Source organism: Calliphora vicina, chromosome 5 (assembly GCF_958450345.1).
Source record: "Calliphora vicina chromosome 5, idCalVici1.1, whole genome shotgun sequence".
Taxonomy (NCBI): domain Eukaryota; kingdom Metazoa; phylum Arthropoda; class Insecta; order Diptera; family Calliphoridae; genus Calliphora; species Calliphora vicina.
In genome coordinates, this window is record NC_088784.1 from 81,939,805 (window position 1) to 81,960,898 (window position 21,094).

The following is a 21,094-nucleotide window of genomic DNA, read 5'->3' on the forward strand; positions in this document are numbered from 1 at the left end:
AAAAATTTAAAAGTAGCAGAGTAATTTATTTTCTATTGCTACCTTAAAAAAGAAAAAGTTTTGATGTAGCAGTCATTAGTTTTTTATCAATTCTGCTACTTTTAAAATTTAGTAGTAATAGAAGTAGCAGTTGAGGTAGTAGAAGAAGTAGTAGTTAAGTAGCAGTTGAATTAGCAGCTAAGTAGCAATTGAGGTAGCAATAAAATAAGTCAAAAATAAAAATCTTCAGCCAAAAAAGTGTGTTGTTGTGAATGTATAATTGTGTAAGTTGGTCGTGTTATAAACAAAACCTCGGCTTTTTTGTTATACACACAGAAAACACGATCTTTCTGTTAGAAACACGAACATCTAAACGAATAAAAGCGAATAATTCTTTCAAACTCTCTCAAAACAAAAACAACACACCGTGTTTAATTATGTCAATTTTGGTGTTATGACTGAAGATTTTTTTTTGACTACTTTTATTGCTACCTTAACTGCTGCATCAACTGCTACTTAACTGCTACCTTAAAAATTAAAACTCGATATAGAGCAGTAGCAATGATTTGTATTTTTATGCTACTACTCCATTTATAATTCATGTTTTATTGCTACTGCTCTGTTAAGAGTTTTATATTTTGAAGGTAGCAGTAGTTTTAAAAAAACAAGAAAACGCAAAAAGACAAATGCTACTGCTACTGCTACCGCTACATACACTTTTTTGAAGCAGTAGTTGTAGCAACAGTTAAAAATTTGTTAGTTATCGTAGCTTTTTAAACACTGTTAATAACATGATATGACCGAAACTAATGGAACTAAAAATACGAAATTTGGTCCGAATATTTTATAATAATAAAATTATAATGATATAAAAATGAGAAAATAAGTTGTAGAAACATTTTATGTGATCATGGTGAATATGTATGAATTGACACAGTCGAATAAAACACACTTGTGTGTTAAAACAGTCCTCATGCATACATATTTGTGGAAATATTTGAAAAAATAGTTGACAATTACATGGAATTTAGCAAACAATTTTTGTCTTAAATTCCTGGCCACCACTGTAGATGATTGATGATACGTTATTTTGATTAAGAAAACCATTCACTTAATGATACGTTATTTTTAATTTTGGCTATAACTTGATTATTTATGATAGCTGAAGTTTAAAATTTTGAACAGGTCAATGAACTTAACTAAACAAACTTATTCCGTTTTGCATATTCTACTACTGGTCATATAATAGGATTAAAATTAATTTAAAGGTTTTATTCACCAAATTTATAAAATTTCATTAATAAATTATCAAAATTGTAACACACATGGACCAGTTAAGTAATATGTCCTCTTTCCACAATTCACCTTTGAAGCAATTGGCATAAGTTTGCCTCAGAGCAAACTAAATGAATATTTAAAACAATATAAACATTTTTAAAGCCATGCAGTTGGAATTAATTTAATCTCTCACTTTTTTTACGACACTTTTTTTATTTAATTCTTCCTTGCAGGTTTTCTAGTTTTTGTTTGTCAATGTCCCTACCAATGTCACTGCTATAGTAGTTTTAATAAATATAATTTCTTTTTTTTTTGGTGGAATGTGTTGATTTGTAAATTTACTAAATAAAAAAGACAATTTTAAATGTTTTTTGCACACCTACACAACGACTTGGAATTAATGTGACTATAAAAATAAATTCCAGAGGGAACCGAAAAAAATAACAGATTCAACTAAAGTTCTGCCACATTTACTTTGTGCTTGTTTGTAAGCAGGATTCAGTTGTTGGGAGTAAGTTTTTCTTTTCTTTTCATTTTTTTTGGAACAAAACAGTCTCTGTTTAAAATTTTGTTGGCGTCATGGTGAAGAATAAACCCGCTAAATTAATGTGAAGTAAAATGAATAAACAGCAGGAAGAACTGCAAAAGAGTAGGTTTTATTTCTAGCTAAATTTTAAGGTACTACTGACAATAGGTTGACATTGGCCCGATAACATTTAATGAAAAGCATGAAGAAGTTAAGGGATGTGTTACGATTTTCTTTATGTTACTTATTTACAAAATTAAATTCCTTTAAATACCTGCTAGTACAAGTGATTGCTGTAATATGTAGTGGCAGTAGACGTTGTGGCAGTTGAACTTCTCTATAAGATGCATTAAAACTGCAGTCATATTAACACAGCAATGAAATACAATTTCCAACAGTGAGAACTGGGGCCAAGAATTGTGTGGGTTGCAACTGCTGGCAAATTGGCGAAAATGAAGAGATACACATGTTGCCAAAATAATAAACATGGATAAAAAAGAAAGGAAAGGAAACAAGGAAGCAGTGGCAGAAGAGCAAGAAACTGCTGCACTTAAAAAACAAGTTGGCAAATGAAATTTAAAAAAATGTCGAACAACAAAAAACTCTTCAAATGAAATAAAAAATTATCAAGAGTAAAACTTAAATGCCAACCATGCCGCCAAACATGATAAAAAACTACAACTCTACAAAAGAAGAAGTAAAATCAATTTACAAATTTTTTTTTGTTGTTTTTGCTGGTGTTGTTGTGTTTATAGAGGACCAGGAGTTACAGGGTGTTTTAGGCAATGATGAAATGTGTGATTTGAAATTTTAGAGAAATATTATGACTGTTTAGTGAATGGTATCTTAAGTAGATAATAAATTATCTTCTGCTAGGTGTCCAAATAATAAACTTTTTTTGTGATAAATAAATTTTCTTTTTCAAAACTTTATATGAGGAAAATTAAAAAAAAATTGAGATTTTGACAAAAATATTAAAAAATATTAAAATTTTTCTCGTCGTCCAAACATAAAATACAATATAACATTATCGGATAACGATTAGAGGTTACACACTTTATTTGAATTACAGATTAGTTTATAAGGATGACACGGGTTCAAATCAGAACCAGCATCCATAGAAACCAATAAATGCTTGAATCCTTATCCTTCTCAAAAAAACTTTGAAGTTTGAGGCACGGTGGTAAATTCCGGCCAAAAATTTTTATCTTTTGTTTATTAATTTTTATAAAATTTTGATGGTAAATTTTTCTTAACACTTAACACAGTATCATTATTATTTTGGCTATAAAGTAACTATATGGTTATTTATAGTGCTGTAAAGTCAAAGGTTTTTCTTGTCATTTTAATATTAGAAAAATGTGATTTTTTTACTTTTGAATCGAAGTAGCCTATGCTTTTTTCTTTAAACAATTTTTTTGCAAATTAGCACATGTTTTTATAAAACAGTTAGCAGTTAACTATTCCACCTGATTATTACGGAGTTTTTGCGTGTTCTTTTTATATAAAAGTGATTTGATTAAGAACTAGTTTTAAATCAATAGAAACTAAATTAAAAAAAGTTTGAAAGACCAGTACCGCAATTCTGTAACTTTTTAACGACAAAATTTTGTCGTTAAGTAAACAAAATTCGTTAGTTAACAATATTTATCGTTAAGAGATATTCCGAATTAAATTTTACCGATTATTTTCGTTAAAAATAGTCGGTAGATAATGAAATTTGTTGGTAGGTTAACGACAAATAAAATGTTCTAGTTAAGCCATAACGATAATTGTTTAGGATTTAGTTTTGTAACATAAATATTCGAAATAAATTGTTTTTTGAAAGTACGGTTGGTCAACTTTTTGTGTTTGTTAGATACGGACTGATTTGGGTTCTTATTATAAAAATTAACATGTTTTAATTATCTTTTTAAGATAAATTTGGACATATATTTGGTCAATTCACAAGGTCTCTTATCAGTCATATTGTCATAATGTCCTAACATATCTCGTCTCGGCGGCTCGGTTTAAACGACTCTTAGGCATTCGGGACAGGTCTCTGCTGGATGGTTACGATAACACAATAAACATAGCATAAATAGTAGTTTTATTTTAGGACTTTTTTTAGCTTGAAAAGCATAAAAACCACTGTGAAATATTAGGACATTATGAGACCTTGTGAATTGACCAATTATATTTATTTTGAAAAGCAATACAAACCACTGTGAAATATTAGGACAATATGACATGATAAGATACGTTGTGAATTGACCAATTATATTAATTTTAGAAAATAATATTCGAATTTTAAGAGCAACTTTGGGGCATAATATCCATAATTAACACATTTCTGGAGTGTATAATGTTTATCCCTATATTCAATTTCCATTTTTGGCGATGTGATACGATTATAAACTTATATAAAAGTTATAAAATCGTTTTTAAGACAGTATTCTAAGAAGGAAATTCATCTGAATTTGTCGACTGTCCTTATAACAACACATATCTAAATTGTGAATTAATGATCACTTGTGGTGGCATAGACATATGTATTACACTGGGTTACTTTTATTTTTAGAAAAAAACTCTTGTTATTTTGATTTCAGTAGGTTTCGCGAACATATTTGGGTGAATTGATGCTTGATTTTTATATATAAATGAGATTATTTATTCACACGACTACGAATTTATCTGCTAACACGAAAAAATAGTAAATATTTTTATGATTTTTTAATTTTAAAAATATTGACATTTATATTTTTAACTATATTCGTCGTTAAAATTTGTTATCGAGAGATATCGTTAACTTCAAATAGTGAATATTAAATTCGTTAAAGCAACCGATAGTTTTCGTTACTTAACGACATCGGTAGGAAAGTATAAAAAGTTACAGAATTGCGGTACAGAACTAATTAAATGAGCCTACTAGAGCTTAAATGTAAACTACATCTAATACTGTAAAGTATCAAGAGTACGTACTATAAATTTCAGCTGCAATTATCTGTCATTCCAATAACCAGAACGATTTCAGTGCCTTCATATTTTACACATTTTTTGTAATTTATTGACCAATTTCAAAAATTATGTAAGTTTGAGAGTTATTTACGTCTATGCTGATTTGGCCAAACCATGTATTTGTATGTCGAAATTTTTTCAATTCAGGCATTTACATCAATAACCTAATTTTTCCGATAATTTGAAAACGTCCATGATTTTTTGGACAAACCCGGTATATGTATTCCGAAATTTGTACGACCATTTTTTTCAATCACTTATGGTATTCTTCATTTAGGAATTTACATGAATAATTTAATTTTTTCAATACTTTTAAAACGTCCATGATTGTTTGGCCAAACCTTGTATATGTAATCTGAAATTTGAATGACCAATTTGGTTTTCGATCAGATATTTTATTCTTTATTTTTGGACTAAATTTCAGTCACTTACATGCAATTTGTTTGATACTTTTGGAACGTCCATGCTTTTTTGGCCAAACCCTGTATTTGAACATCGAAATATTTATCGATCGATCGGTTATGTTATTCTTAATACAAAAACCAAATTTCAAACATTTTTATGAAGAAATAAAGAAGTTATGGATTTTTGACCGGAATTGACCACCGTGCATTGTCTCATGACATTTAGAAGAGTGTTGAGGAGTCTTTGCTTTCGTCAATTACGAACAGTGTTCTCCTTGACATTCAATGCTATAATATAGCTTTTCGTGATCCCGATAAGATCCCGATGTGTCTCTCAACCACTTCGTTCTTATTATGCACAGTTGGGGCAATATAAAAAGTTTTTGGAAATAAATCTAGCATTTCTTTAAGTTTAAGTTATAAATGTGGACCCTACAAATACTCCAAGAGCGGCTCTATCGGTGCTCAAAACAGGGTACCTTGTACCTGTAACATTTTTAAACAAGTGCCTTTTTTTCCCCATCCTATTCAAAGATTTTTATATTTTTGAAAAGCGCTCCACTAGTTCTTTTAAAACTGACTCACTTGTTCTGATTATCTCTTATAATTTCCGAGTTACAGGCATTTCAGAATTGAAATTTAAACATGATGCCATACTTTGGTATAGGGTTTACTTTTAGACCAAATGGACTCGATTTCTTTTTTTAGTTAGACAACTAAATTACTATTAATATAGAAGAGATTTCAGATCAATATCAATTATGGATCCAAAAATAGACTATTTTCAATATAAAAATTAAAAAAATAGTAGTTTTTTTGCTGTTTTTGGGCGAAAATGTGACTTAACTCTTTTTTATTAAAGAACATATAACAATTTTATGTTTTTCAGTAAGATAGCTTTGCGGCGGAGAATTTGGTATAAAATACATGTCCCATTTTTCGATCATGTCGGGCCTACGCCCTTTGAAATTTTACTTATTTTTTAACAAAATTTTAAATTTGGGCCAAATGTTCACAAATCTCAAAGCTGAGATGAGAAAACGGAAAGCAGCTTTAGAAATGTTGATGTGTTCTATATTTATATCCAAAGTATTTTCTTATCTCCGAAGGAAATGTGGATCCTATAGGCAAAATTGTAAAAAATACCAAAATTTTTTTCAATAAAAAATTAAATTTTTTTTTAAATTTTGTTACCTGAATACCATAATTGTGTTTAGAAATAACAGCACTTGAAAAACATTAATTATCGAAAGATTTACGGTAATTCTGTGAATCGACATTTTGCTGGAAAAAACACGAAATAGACTTTTTGGACGAAAAAAGTCGAAAAATCCTTTATGACAATTTTTTTTGTTTTTGAGATACTCAAAAATTAAAAAAAATAAAATTTTCTAAAACTAATTTTTTTTATTTTTGAGATACTCCAAAATTAAAAAAAAATAAAATTTTCCAAGACTAAATTACTAACTGCTCTTTCCACACTCCCCCTTTAACAGTTGGTATAACATTTATATTGTTAACTTGTATGTGTTAACACACTCATTAAAACGCAGCTTACTTACTCAAAACAATAGCAGACTTTTAGGAGCCGTTTGGCATTTTTTTGTCTTTTTTCGATTTTTTTTTTAGTTATTCCTCAACATCTACAATTTCCACTGCTGCAATTACTAAAGATGGCAGTTCATTTTTCATTATCCCAACATAAAGTATAATGAACGATATATAGTTTTTTTCTTTCTCGGCATTAATTTTTGTTCTCATTTCGCTTTAAGGATGTTACAACAGAAGAATAAACAGAGCAAAAATTGCGAAAACAGTACATACACCTATATATGTATATTAAACCTGCCCCTTTAGAAATGATTTTAACATAATTTATTATACATTTGAATTAAATCTTATCATCTAGAAAAAAATATCTTATAAAACATTGATAGCAAAAGAAACAACAAACAAGAATGATATGTTGGGCCGTGTCGAATCATCCAGTTTTGTAACTGGATTTGCGCACTGTTTTTCGTTATATGAGTGGCATAAAATGTTTCGTCAGTTAAGTTTAGGGGCTGGTCTAATGTACTATATACAACACACATGTTTTATAGGACATTAAACATAAAAACTGTTTGTGTTTTTATAACAGTTTTTATGCTGGTTTTTGCCATTGTGAGTCTGTGTGTAAATTTTATTTTTTACTTAAAGTGCGTATGTGCTACAAATTAAAATATAATAATGAGATTGTTGTTAAGGGATTCGCTTTTTTTTGGTTCGTTTGTATGTGCATTTTTTCTTTTTGTTTTTCCTTATTATTGTGACATATACATAATTTGTCAAATGATTGTTAAGGAATGAGATCAAACAAACTACAGATGCGAAACTTACAAACCTACTAAATTAAACAAATCAGAATGAGTTATCTTAAATGAGCAATTTCAAATATATTTGAGAATCGTTGAAACTGAACTCAGATGGCTTTAATTTCTTTTACATTTCAAAATTTTTAATTAAAATTACAGCTGTAAAATTAATCTATCATCTGACTTCCGAATTTCATAATAATTTTTATACCCTTCACCATGAGTGGCAAGGGTATATATAAGTTTGTCATTCCGTTTGTAATTTCTACATTTTTCATTTGCATTTATATACAAAGTATATATTAGGGTATTCATTCGACTAATGATCGTTCGATTAATCGAATAATTTCTTACGAATAATTATTCGAACAATTTAAAAATGGCCATTTTCAAATAACGAATAATTCGAATAATTTTATGTAGAATAATCGAATAAAACGAATAAATGTTCATATATATTTAAATTTATTAAATTGCTTAAAATTTTTCATATTTCCAAATTTAACTAAGTAATAATGACTCACAAAAATTGTATTGTTTCTGAAATTCGACAAATAACTAAAGACAAAGGGACTTTCTATCACTGTAGATGAATGTTCCGATAGCTCCTTCTGCAAGAAGTTACTATTCTAAAAACAAATCTTTCAACATTTTTAACTTAGGACTTGAACCAATGAAAATTAAAGGTACGGAATAAAATATTTGCTATTTAGCTGGCGAAATATTAGAAGAATCGCAATTAATAATCAAAATTTTAACTTAGATTAAAGTGGAGTTGAATGTGATGTAGAATGTGATTTTGAAACGGTCGTCGAAAGTGATATTGAGGATGACATTTATAATGATTACATTGAAATAGATGAAGGCCATGATCTTAAAATATATGTATAGAAGTGATGTTATTAACCGCGTACATAAGTGTTGCAAAATATTTTATAAATCGCATGATAAACACAAATATTGCAAACTAACGTTTTGCTGCAACAAAAGCATGGAGTTCGTCTTATACATGATTTTGAACATCGTTGAACATCTTTGTCTTCGATGGTAATAAACTTTTTGCGTATTTGTAAATGCGTCAATCAGTCACTGCCTGATTTCAAATTAGAAACGTTCACTGACAATGATATCAAACTTTGTGTAAATCCCTAAGACAACTTGATTAGGCAAATATTCGGAACCCTGATAGAATTTGAGGGTATAATACAATTTGTTATGAATAATTTAGATAAAGTGAATAATTCATTTACTAAAGAATTAGTTATGCATTTTAAAACCCGAATTAATGAACGACAGAATATTTTTGATGAAAATTTAATGATGGACTTTGTTTTCGAATGTTTTTTTAACATTATCAATACTTGAATTGTTTACTTTAACGTTATTTTTTGTTTTTCCTTAACAATAAAATATTAAAAAACCGACATCAAAACTTCATTCTTAACTTTTTTAAAAAAAATTAAATTATTCGAATAATTCGATTAATTTTAAACGCGTGATCGAATTATTCGAACGAGTTAAAATCTCTTATTCGAATTATTCGTTTTATTCGAACAAGTGAAAAATCGAATAATTCGAATACCCTAGTATATATATTCTGAATCGTTATAGATAGCGGAGTCGATATAGCCATGTCCGTCTGTCCGCCTGTGTGTTTGAAGTCCCCAAATAACTTACATACACGAATTATACATCAGTATCTCCGAAATTCTTTCGGCTCGGTTGCTATTTAAAATCGAAAAAATCGGTCCACAAATGGCTGAGATATAAGGAAAAAACCAGGACAACATATCTGGATTACTAAATCATTAATATAGACAATATGGATATCTAATGATAGATATTTCAAAGACCTGTGCAACGACGTATATAAGACCATAGTAAGTTGGACCTACAATGCGTCAAAATCGGAAAAAAATATTTTTTAACCCGAATTTTTTTCACCAAAATTTTTTTTCACAAAATATTAAAAAAATTTAAAAAAAAAATTATAAAATTGAAAAAAAAAATTATAAAATTTTAAAAAAAAATTTTAAAATTTAAAAAACAATTTCGTAAAAACAACTGGAAAAAAAATTTAAATTTTGTTTACCTAAAAATATTTAAAATTTTTATTTTTAAGTATAATTTGGTGAAGGGTATATAAGATTCTGCACAGCCGAATATAGCTCTCGTACTTGTTTTTATACCATTCGCCATGAGTGGCAAGGGTATATACTATAAGTTTGTCATGCCGTTTGAAATTTCTACATTTTTCATTTGCGACCCCATAAAGTATATATACTGGATCGTTATAGATAGCGAAGTCGATATGTTGAAATCAACTTTTCGTAGACCCCAAATAACTTACATACACTATTCATACATCAATATACCGGAAATTCTTCCGGTTTGTTTGCTATTTAAAATCAACAAAATCGGCCAACAAATGGCTGAGAGATAAGGAAAAAACCATGACAACCACGATTTTTGATCTATATCTAGATTACTAAGTCATTAATATAGACAAAATGGATATCTATTGATAGATATTTCAAAGTCCATTGCAACGATGTATATTAGGCTATCGAAAGTTGGACTTACAATGGGTCAAAATCGGGAAAAATAATTTTTAACCCGAAGTTTTTTTCATAAAATTTTTTTTTGGTCAAAAATTCTTTTTCCAAAAAAAAAAAGTTTTAAAAAAAATTAAAAACTCTTTTTAAAACAAAGTAAAAAACAATTTTCTAAAAAAATTAAAAAAAATAAAAAAGATTTTTAATTTAGTTCTTGTACTTGTTTTTCCTGAATATGAGTAGGTGTAGCTACTACGTATTAAATTAACCGGGTTTCTGGTTTAATCGGTTAATCGAGCAAATAATTATTCGGGCTTTAGATTTAATCGGTTTATAATCGGTTAATTTTAAATTATTCGATTAACCGAATAATTTATATTTTAATTTTAAATTGAAAATAAAACCACGAATTTTGTGTACTTTATTTTAGCATTTTATTAATAAAAACAAAACATAAAAATCAAACAAAACATAACAATTCATCCAAAAAATTAATAATGGCAAAACACATGTTAGTTTTTTTAGGATTTTAGTGAGATCTTCTGAAATAATCTTTAAAAAAGAATATGATATAATCTATATATGTACTTTTAAACGATTTTTGCTTTAGCTTTAATAAAACTTGACGTGGAAAAAACTATCTCGCTGATTGTAGATGTATGAGGAATCGAAAGTTAGGCATGATCAAGAATATCCAATATCTCAGTTCTTTATTTAGTATTATCCATCCATATAAAATCCTCCATTATACCATTGGAGTCCTTTTTGATTTTGAATACTTTTAATACTTATTTATGTTAGGTTCTGATAAAAGCCTCATTTCAGTAATGTCTCCAGAGGAATTCATGATAATAGACTAATATCATGTATTCCTCCGACAAATACATATAAATTAAATATGTCAGTTGTTACTCATTAAACATGTTTCTTGGATGTTCTAAAAATACGTAATTTTACTTTGACATTTGAATTAATACGGAAAAATAAATACCAAAAAATATGTTAAAGTGCAAAAAAAAAGAAATTTCGTTTAATCGAAACAAATTAATCGGTTTATTTGTTATTTGAAAATCTACAATTTTAAATTATTCAAACAGTTAACCGACCAAAATTAATCGGTTAACCCATTAACGGTTAATCGATTGAATAGTAGCAACATATGTATCGAAGTAAACTTTTTTTCTCTATTATACCTCTTGGGAGCATATGGGTTCCACAAATCATCTGCATCTTACACGATTTATTGCAGTTCTTTTTTTTCTTCCACTGTAAGATTCCACTGTCCTAGTTCTTGGAGAATCGTGCATTTTCATGTATTCTTTGGCCGACCATGGCTTCTTAAGCCTTGAGGCTCATTGTCCCTACCATTTCATTGGTAGGGTTGCAGAGAAACATGTTGCTGATATTGTTAGGCCAGAATATTCTGTGTATGATTCTGAGGCACTTGTTGATGCATACCTGTAGCTTTTGCGTGATGGTGTTCGATTCTAACCAAGTTTGACTTCCGTACAACAGAGAAAACTTTACACATGCGTTGAATATTCTAAGTTTGGTTCATCTGGATATTTGTTTCTCCATACTGCAGTCTTTATAATGCCTCTCTCGCTTTATTGAGCCTGTCTGTTTTAGAGCCGACATTCGTTGATACTGTACTGCCTACATAGCAGAAGTTTTCTACGTATACAACTGGTTGGCATTGTAGCTTGATGTTGTCGGTGCTAACGTTGTTGATTCTCATAGCTTTGGTTTTCTTTACAAATATTATACATTTGCTTGCATGTTGGAGATCTTGTGTGCGCGATATATCATCCGTTGTAGCAATATTTCAAGTCGCCATTTTTCCAAGTTGGAGGTAGTCTTTCCTCCTCCCAGACTGATGTGATGTGTGTTCGTAGAAGTTCAGCTGTGGTTTCTATGTCAACCCGGAGAATTTCAGCTGCTATTCCATCTTCGCCTGCTGTCCTGTTATTTCTTAACTTCCCTCCTTTATCACACTTTAACTGGGGGGCTGCTTGATATACTTGGGATATTTTCTTCTACTTAATAAATTTCGTTGTCATTAGTAGTTGCATCCGAGGAGACTTTACTAATTTCTTCGAAATCTTCTCTCAATCTTTGTGTCTGTGCATAATTTTTTGTTAATAGTGCACCACTGCTATCAGCGACTGGTTGGCTCCTGTTACACTTTCGATTGGTGATACAGTTTATTGTCTGGTGTAGTTTTCTCATATTGTTCTAGGATTTCTATTGCCTCTTCTTGCTTGTTTTTCCAGTAGTTGGTACTGCTGTCTCAAAGTGTTGTTGTTGTTTAGCTCCCTTCTTTGAGAAACCAGGTTCCAAGTGTAGTCTGATAACCAACATGAACACCGCGGCTGTCCTTGACGAAGCGCATTCTGGACATCCTATTTTGAACCACTTTTTCAAGCATTCCTCGAACAATGCTGGCCTCAAATGCATCAATTGTTGCAGGTTTATCAGCATAAATCAGTGACTTCAGGAAATAATCGAGATGTATCAAATCGCACGATTTGGAGGCCAATTAACAGGTATAATTCTTGAAATCAATTTTGCAGTAACGATCTCCATTGGCCGTAACGTGAGCTCCGGCTTCATATTTGAAGAAAAATAGGGTCAGATGATGCCACCAGCCTGTAAACCACACGCAACGGTGCATTTTTCTGGATGTAATGGAGTCTAGTGTAGATTGGTCTCACTCCATATACGGCAATTTTGTTTATTAACAAATTCGTTAAGCCAAAAATTAGCCTCATCGCTGAACACAATTTTGCGATAAAACAGTCTTTCAGATAGGCGAATCGATGACATATTCATCAAAGTAAATTTGAATAATTTGGCAGCGTTGTTCAACCATCAATCTTGATGGTTTACCAGAGTATGCTAATCATAAATGTCAAAAAGTGAAAACAGAATGATAGTTCGTTTTGACAGTTATCCCTTTCGTATAAAAATACCCTTTAGTTACATAAGTATATATATATATTAATTCCTGTTGTTCCTATAAGGAGCATAAGTGGACCTGAGTAAAACACTTAGACTAGAAAATATTTATCTTTTCCAAAAACTTTACCAGTTTGACTGATCAAATTCCTTACAGAAAAAAACGTACTCATATAAAACTTTAATATGTTTGTATTTAGTACTCGGTACTAAATATAATATGTACTAGTTACTAGAATGTTAGAATATGTCTGTTCGGCTGTGTACTCGAGCTTTGTATCTGTATTAAGTAGTTTATTTTTAATGTTTTTTGCAAGTGTGTTTAATGATATATTTTTTTTGTAGTACTTTCATTTCCCTTTAATCTTATTGCTCTACTTATTTTCTTTGTTATCTGATCTTGAGTTCTTTGAACTACAAATAATTTGATAAAAATTTAAAAGTAATTTTGTTACTCGTTGAAATGTAAACCAGGGCAAGAGCGTTTTAATGTGGTGAATGAAAAATCACTAAATTATGCCAGCATTGTTTAAAGCCTAGAAAAATACTATATAAAATACATATTTATTATAGGAGAGGTTGAAAATTAAGGATGATTTGGTATTGAGATATAGAATTTTAAAAATAAACAGTTCTTTGTCCAGCAAATATAAAATACGAAATCCTACATAGCTTAGAGCTTAATTTAAAATAGTATCACATTTAATGAAAAGGTATGACGAAACCAATATCCAATCAAGAGCAAACATCAGTTTTTCAATACACAATAGTGAGAAGTGCATAGTAAGCACTGTTTGTCATAAATAAATATAGTAAGGACATTTTTCACAAGCTGTGTCTTCAATGTTTTACAGGTGTTTAGTAAAATACTAGGCTATTTTACATATGACTTAGACTAAATAAAGATGTTTAATTTTTTCTACTATTTAAAAACAAATTGTCTTTTTAAAAACTTAATGTTAACAATTTATATATGGGCATTTCCACCGAAACCAGAAAATTAAAAGTTTTTGTGTTACCATATTTTCATAATAAAGCAATCAAATTTAAATTATGTAAAGAAATTTTACATTTATTCATAACTTATTTCGAATAATTTAAAATTGCCGATTTTCAAATAACAAATAAACCGATTAATTTGTGTCGATTAACCGAAATTCCTTTTTTTTTGCACTTTAAAATTTTTCCCTTTCAATTCAAATACAAATTTCAAATTAAAATTAGATATTTTTTGAACATCCAATAAACTTGATTAGTGAGTATGTATAACAACTGACATATTGAATTTACATGTCTTTGAAAATTTGTTTGTATTTACATGTATAGACGAAACTTTTTTGTTGAAATGAGTCTTTTATCATAACTAAAAGAAACTATTAAATTAAACAAAATCTAAAACAATCCAAAAAGGAATATTCTTTATCATGCTTTTGATTTCTCCAACATATACAATCAGCGAGAGAGTTTTTTCCCAAGAAAAGTTTTATTAAATCTAAAGAAAAAAATCGTTTAAAATATTATATTTGTAAAAGATTATTTCAGAAGATCTCACTAAAACCATAAAAAAATCAAACATCGCTCATTTGCTGCAACAACGTCATAATTCAAAAAAAGTCGTTTCGAGAAAAACGTCTTTGAATGTTTTATGACATTTTACTATTTCTTAAATAAATTGTCAACAAATCATGCGATTTCAGAAATATAAATAGTAGATGTTAATATTTTTTAATCTGTATTTAAACCAAATTTATACTTATCAAATATACGAGAAAACATGAATTTTAATTTTGAAGTTTACAAAATACAAAATAATTGACTTTTTTGAAAACTGATAAAACTAGATGAAAGATTATAGAACGGCGCATATTTTGTATTACTCAGTTTAAAAAACAAGGATTTTGAGTTATGACGATGATGCACCAAATAGGCGATATGTTTATAAAAATTATCTCAAATACCTCATTTGCCGTTTTTTATGTTTTTGTACACAAAATTCGTTGTTGTATTTTCAATTTAAAATTAAAATAGAAATTATTCGGTTAATCGAATAATCTTAAATTAACCGATTATTAACCGAATAAATCTAAACCTCGATTAATTATTTGCTCGATTAACCGATTAAACCAGAAACCCGATTAATTGAATACCCTAATAACAACAGACTAGCAAACGGATTGTTGGTGGTTCGACTCGTGGCTGCGACTTATTTTTTTTTTATTTCTTGTTTGCAAATACAAAATTCTATAAATAACTCTACTAACAAAAAAAACTTATTTCCGGCCAAAATATAAAGGATTACTTTTGGGACATCGCGAACAAAAATAATGACTTCTTTCAGTAGAAAAATAAGTAGTCGAATCGTCAAATTCCCCTTATTTTTCGGCTTATTTGAGAAATTCAAAATTATTTTTAGAAAATTCATTTATTTTAAAGTAAAGTATACATTGTAGTTAAAGCATTTAATAAAACGAAATAATTTTTCATGGGTTTCTGATTCGATTCGGTTCGTAGAGATTTGAAAAAATAATTTGTAATTACAACATGTGTTGATTTATTGTGAAATGTATCTCTATAATGCGAGGGCTCTTTCAATATTTGAGAAATTTTTAAAAATTGTTTCCTACTTCTGGCCACAAATTTTTGCAACAGCCTTTGAGCGTTGATTTTTTGAGTGCAGTATAAGTCAATGCAACATTCTTTACACAATCTAATATTGAAAATTTTTTTCATATACGACAAAAAAAAAATAATTTTTGCAAAAAATATTTAAAAAAAAATTGCTCTTAATAATAAATACTAGACTTCATGTTATATTTTTCTTAAATTTCATCAAAATCGGGCCAAAAATATATAATATTTCGCTATCTCTCCATGAAAAATTCCAAATATTTAAAAATTTTACATTTGACCCTCAAGATTTAAGGCTTAACGTTTTCCGATTTTAGTAAAACATTCAGACTATATTTAAATTGACCTGGACTATAATATTTTGTATTTGTTTTACTTAAAATTAATAACAGTAAGGCAATTGGGCTGATTCGCTAAAATATGGCCAACTAATTTGTTTTTCTCGAAAATCGTAAAATTTAAATCGCAGGTACGGAGAAACTATAAGAGGTATTGACATACATTTTTCATATTTTTATTCTTTACTATGTTGTCAATAAATCCCCATGTGAAGATCAAACTATTTTTTTTTTTAATTTTTTTTACCTAAAAATATTTAAAATTTGCATTTTAAAGTACAATTTGGTGAAGGGTATATAAGATTTGGCACAGCCGAATATAGCTGTCTTACTTGTTTTATTATATTTTTGTACATTGCATTACCAAACATTGGAGATAACTACAAGATGAAGCTAATTACTGCGTTTTATGTATTTTGAAGTCATTAATGAGACTAATGGAAAATACCAAACAAACCTAATCAATAGAGAGTATTTGTGGAAAATTACAGCCAATTAATTCCTTTCGTTTGGGCCCTATGTTTTCAACAGACAGACGGACGGACAAAGCTAGATCGTCTTAGAATGTTGGTCAGAGAAAAATAATTTGATATGTTACAAACCGAATGACAAAATCAATTTTTTTAATACTTTATTTTGAAAGTACCTTAGAAACAGTAGTTTTAAGGTCAGTGAACCAGTGTTAGTCCAAATTAAATAAATATCTGTACTTTCAGTTTATTCAATTTTTTGTATTAAAAAATCGAAAGTAAAAATAAAAGAGAAATTGTGGTATTATTTAAATTGTTTATGCATATTAGTAAATAGTTAGCATAACAATTCTCTGTCTACCATAAGAAACTTTTAAGAGTCAATAATATACCCTTATTAACATAAGCAATTAGCAACTAATATAAAAATTTCTTTTCGACTGCTTTTCTCTGCTCACATTAAGTATAAATAATCTAACGGGCGGACTGTTCAACGTTTATTTAGTTAACGATCTCATTTGAAACCAACAAGAAATTTTTGATAATCTCCAAAATGAAATTGAATTTCAAATATATATTTTTCTTTGCTTTTTTAACATTTCAACTAGTTGTTCATTCCAATGCGGAATTAAGGCAAGATTTTCGTGATTTTCTTAATCTAGTGCCCAGAAGACGGATAGGCTATATTGCGGCCCGACACTATATTGTGGACGAACAGTTTCGTAGCTCACTCAAGTATTTGCAGAGTTCACGTTTCACCCAGAATTGGGGTAAAATACGTAGTTCAGAGGAGTTTGTTGATTTAATCGATTACGTACGAACGCACAATGTATCGCTGACGGCTTTAGAGGATGTAGCCAGCGTCATTGATAAATTACCAAATCAATTGCGTACATTTCGCATACCAACCAAAGTACCCGTCATGATGATGATGCAAAGGAATTTGGTGTCATTTATGCGCGAAGTTATGCAGGCGTTGCCACGTGCACGTTTTTTCAGTTTAATGGCGCGTAAAGTTACAGAAGGCGGTGATTTTGCACGACTCTATAAAGCTGTGCAACAAAAGGAATTTAAACAATTGCTGGATAAAGCCAAGGTATGTGTATTCATGTCTACAGTAGATGTGTGTGTATTTTTTTTTCGCTGGTTAAATGACAGTCAGTCTGTGGGTGATGGAAATAAAGGAAATTGTTTAAATGTGTGTTTCGGCATTTGTGCATTTGTATCTATGTAAATTCAAGTGCAATGTGCAGATGTTCAGTTTATTTTATGTTTTTAATGCTTGCTTTTATTGTTGTTCACACAGGCATCTGACAATCTGCAGCCATCTTGGTCGGAATTAAGAAGACATTATATTGAAGTTAATGATCTGATTGATATGTCATACGAAATTATATCTTGGGGACCTTAAATGTGCTGAGTTGTAAATTAAAATGTGCTTTCGTTATATTATTATGTGATATCTCTTCAATTGTGTTGGCAAATAAAACTAATTTAAATATTTTTGCGTATTTTATGGTTGTAGTAATGAAAGGGTAAGTCATTAAAAATAAGTGTAGAATATGTGAAATTTGTTCAAGGTAAATTAAATAGGAAAATTTTCGACAAGACATCGGACCTTAAATGTTCCAAAATTCGATTTGGTTTGTCTTTTATCGGAGTTCAAACAGGCAAAAAGCGTTGTTCAAACGTCAATTTATTCATGATGATATTCCAGAGTATAAAGATCGTAAATATTAAAAGGTGAGCTCAATATGACAGTTCGTTTGACAGTTAACCCTTTCATATGTTCTATCAGGCTCAGAAAAACACCTTTTATTAGCACACTAAACTACATGTAATCTTCAATTGCCTAAATTAACTTGTTAAGCGATTTTCTCTCTACAAAAAAAATATAATAATAATAATAAAACAAAGAAAAAAAAACATGTTAATTGTAATTTAGCTACTTTGAAGCTTAGAAAGAAATAATAACTGAGATCTGTTTTAATGTGGTTAAGAAAAAGAAAAGTAAGATTTTGAATTCTTAATTATTTCCCTTGAAAATACTACAACAGACACTTGAAAGAAGATGATAAAGAAGAAATTGTACATATTTAAATAGGGCTCTAGATAGAAATTACCTTAAGAGCATTTTAACAGCAGCCGCAGCAACAAGGAAAAAAACTCCGACGAATCAAAGTAAAGGGGTAAACAAAGAAAATTATTTTATTAAGTTAAAAGAAGAAAAAAAAATATCAAAAAACAAAAAAAATCAAGACTGATTTAAAAAAAAGAAAAAAACATAAAATTATTAAAAAGAAATTGCTACAGCAACAATATTTCTTTTGGTAATTTTCTTCTTATTATTTTTTCTGCTTATGATTTTTGTATTTTTTTGCTCTTACTTTCTCTGTCATTATTTCAGCTGAATTTGCCTTTTTAAATTATGGACAGTGGTTAAAATGAAACAAATTGATTGGTATATGCTTAGAGAATATTCATAGAGCGGAAAATCTCTTGTCAAAGACCTAACTCAGTTTTCAAAAACCTAAGTGGTGAGAATGTATTAGTATAAAAAACTATGTGAAAACAAAAACAACACTCCTATGTGGGATTATTTTGAGTAATTTTTTTGTTTGAGTTTTTTTCTAGTTTCCGCTCTATGTTTCTGTATTTTCTCTATGGCTGTGTATTTTATTAAATACTAGTTGATCGCCCCCGGCTTCGCCCGGTAGCAATTACTAATGTTAGTTCTTCAATTTTCTCCAACCCACGCACACCAGCCAGTTCTTATTTATTTGCAAATAAAATATCTAAATTTGTACTGCATACTTTAGGGAGCTTTTTTATTACAGTTGACTGGACTCACAAAAAAAGGAATTTCCGAGTTTTACCCGGAATTTCTGATTTTTTTTTCTTTACAAACCATCTCTTGAAAATTTCGAATCGAATAAAAAAATCAGCCAAATCTCTCCAGCCGTTCTCACGTGATGACATTACGTACATGGACCATTTCATTTTTATATATATAGATTTTGGAAATGATTGCAGATTTAACTAAGATTGTATGGAAAGTTATACATTTGATATACAAATGTTTACATTAGCTAGATTTTTTAATTTATTTCATTATGAAATTTAGTTGTACCACTGTTGTGTTTTTTAATTTTTTCAGTTTACATAACCTTCAACCCCTTGCTTTGGCTGGGTTTAACGTCTTAGATGAAGGAACAAACAAATTTATATAGCAAGACATCCACTGATGGTCATATACGAATTGTAAAACACCTTACATTTAAAGGACACCATGTAAAGGCTGTTAACTTTCGCACTCCCGAAACCTACCCGGGTGGGATTTTCGATTTTGAATCATTGATAACTTACTGAATTTGTGAATAATTTACTTTGTTTTATCGAAAAATATTGTGTCAGTGAATAGCAGAATTTTTCTTCTAAAATTTGTTCAAACCTTTTTCTTATTAAACAAAAAATACCTTATACGTTAAAATATATAGTATATTATTATTAATTATTTTTCTATTGTCTTAAATCATATAATAAGTTTCACATTTCGTTTGTGTAAAATAATGTTCAGTACAATTGGCTCCTTTTAAGCAGGACTCATGACACACATCTGATGTTTGTCCTCACGACACACATAGCATTTGACTTTTCATTTTATTCGACCACATGCATCATGCTCTAGTTCTTCGTTTTTGATAAACCGATTCTTACTATTTTCAGCAGATTTTGTCCTTTTATCATATGAATAACGTGCAAAAAGTATCAATAGCAATCATATATGGAAAATATCAACTTTTAGGTGGTTTTTCTCACATTTGGGTCAATAACGTGGCACAGTGGTTTAGAAACGTTTTTTTTTGGAAATAATTCGGTATCACGGGAACTATTGTTATTTTTACGAAATTTCAAATGGTTGGAGCTGAGGTGTTTTCGAGCTGATTTATAGTTGTTCAGCTTCCTAGTGGTAATGGGGGCCTGTGCGTGGCCCCTCAAAGTTGATCACTTCGGGTCTCATATTTTTTTTAAAAAAAATAGCCAAAAATGATCCGAATGAGCTGAAAATTTAAATATAAATAATCCTTGGGATCCTTAAATTTTTTAAAAGGTGGAGAGTTTTGTGGAGCTACTGAAGGGTAAAAAAATAAACTATGTATATATAAGTATTTGGTATTTGTATTGAACAGTGATATCTTAGTATAACGAAATAATTTTATGAATTTTTCGGTCGTTAAAAACAAAAAAAATATAATATGGTGATATTCCATGCAGAAAAGTATAAAATTTGTACAGTTAAAGCTATCATAACAGTATTTGAAATTAATGTATATCAAAATATTCTAAAATCTTTTAAATACCGAAATTCCTAAAACTGAGTTTTTTTTAGAAAAGTGCATACCGTAGCATTATTTACCTTGTGATAGTAAAAAAACTTTGTAAGTATTTAAGTAGTATATAGGGTTACGCAAATATGGAGCTTTCTCGGGGATCCATGCTTTTTACTCAAACAAATTTTTTTTAAGGTGGGGAATAGTTCCGCTTAAGTGAGCCAAGTTTTACTTTACACGCTTTTTCATTAAGTTTTTTTTCGGTCTATCGGAGTT

General features: G+C 29.3%; 1 protein-coding gene across 1 annotated transcript; it reads left to right on the forward strand.

The window, feature by feature from the left end:
• The first annotated feature begins 1,875 nt into the window (after window positions 1–1,875).
• Window positions 1,876–17,898, forward strand: LOC135961419 (uncharacterized). Its single transcript, XM_065512919.1, has 3 exons — window positions 1,876–1,906; window positions 17,096–17,583; window positions 17,794–17,898. Exons 1-3 carry the CDS (start codon window positions 1,876–1,878, stop codon window positions 17,896–17,898), a joined length of 624 nt encoding a protein of 207 aa, XP_065368991.1.
• The last annotated feature ends 3,196 nt before the right edge of the window (window positions 17,899–21,094 follow it).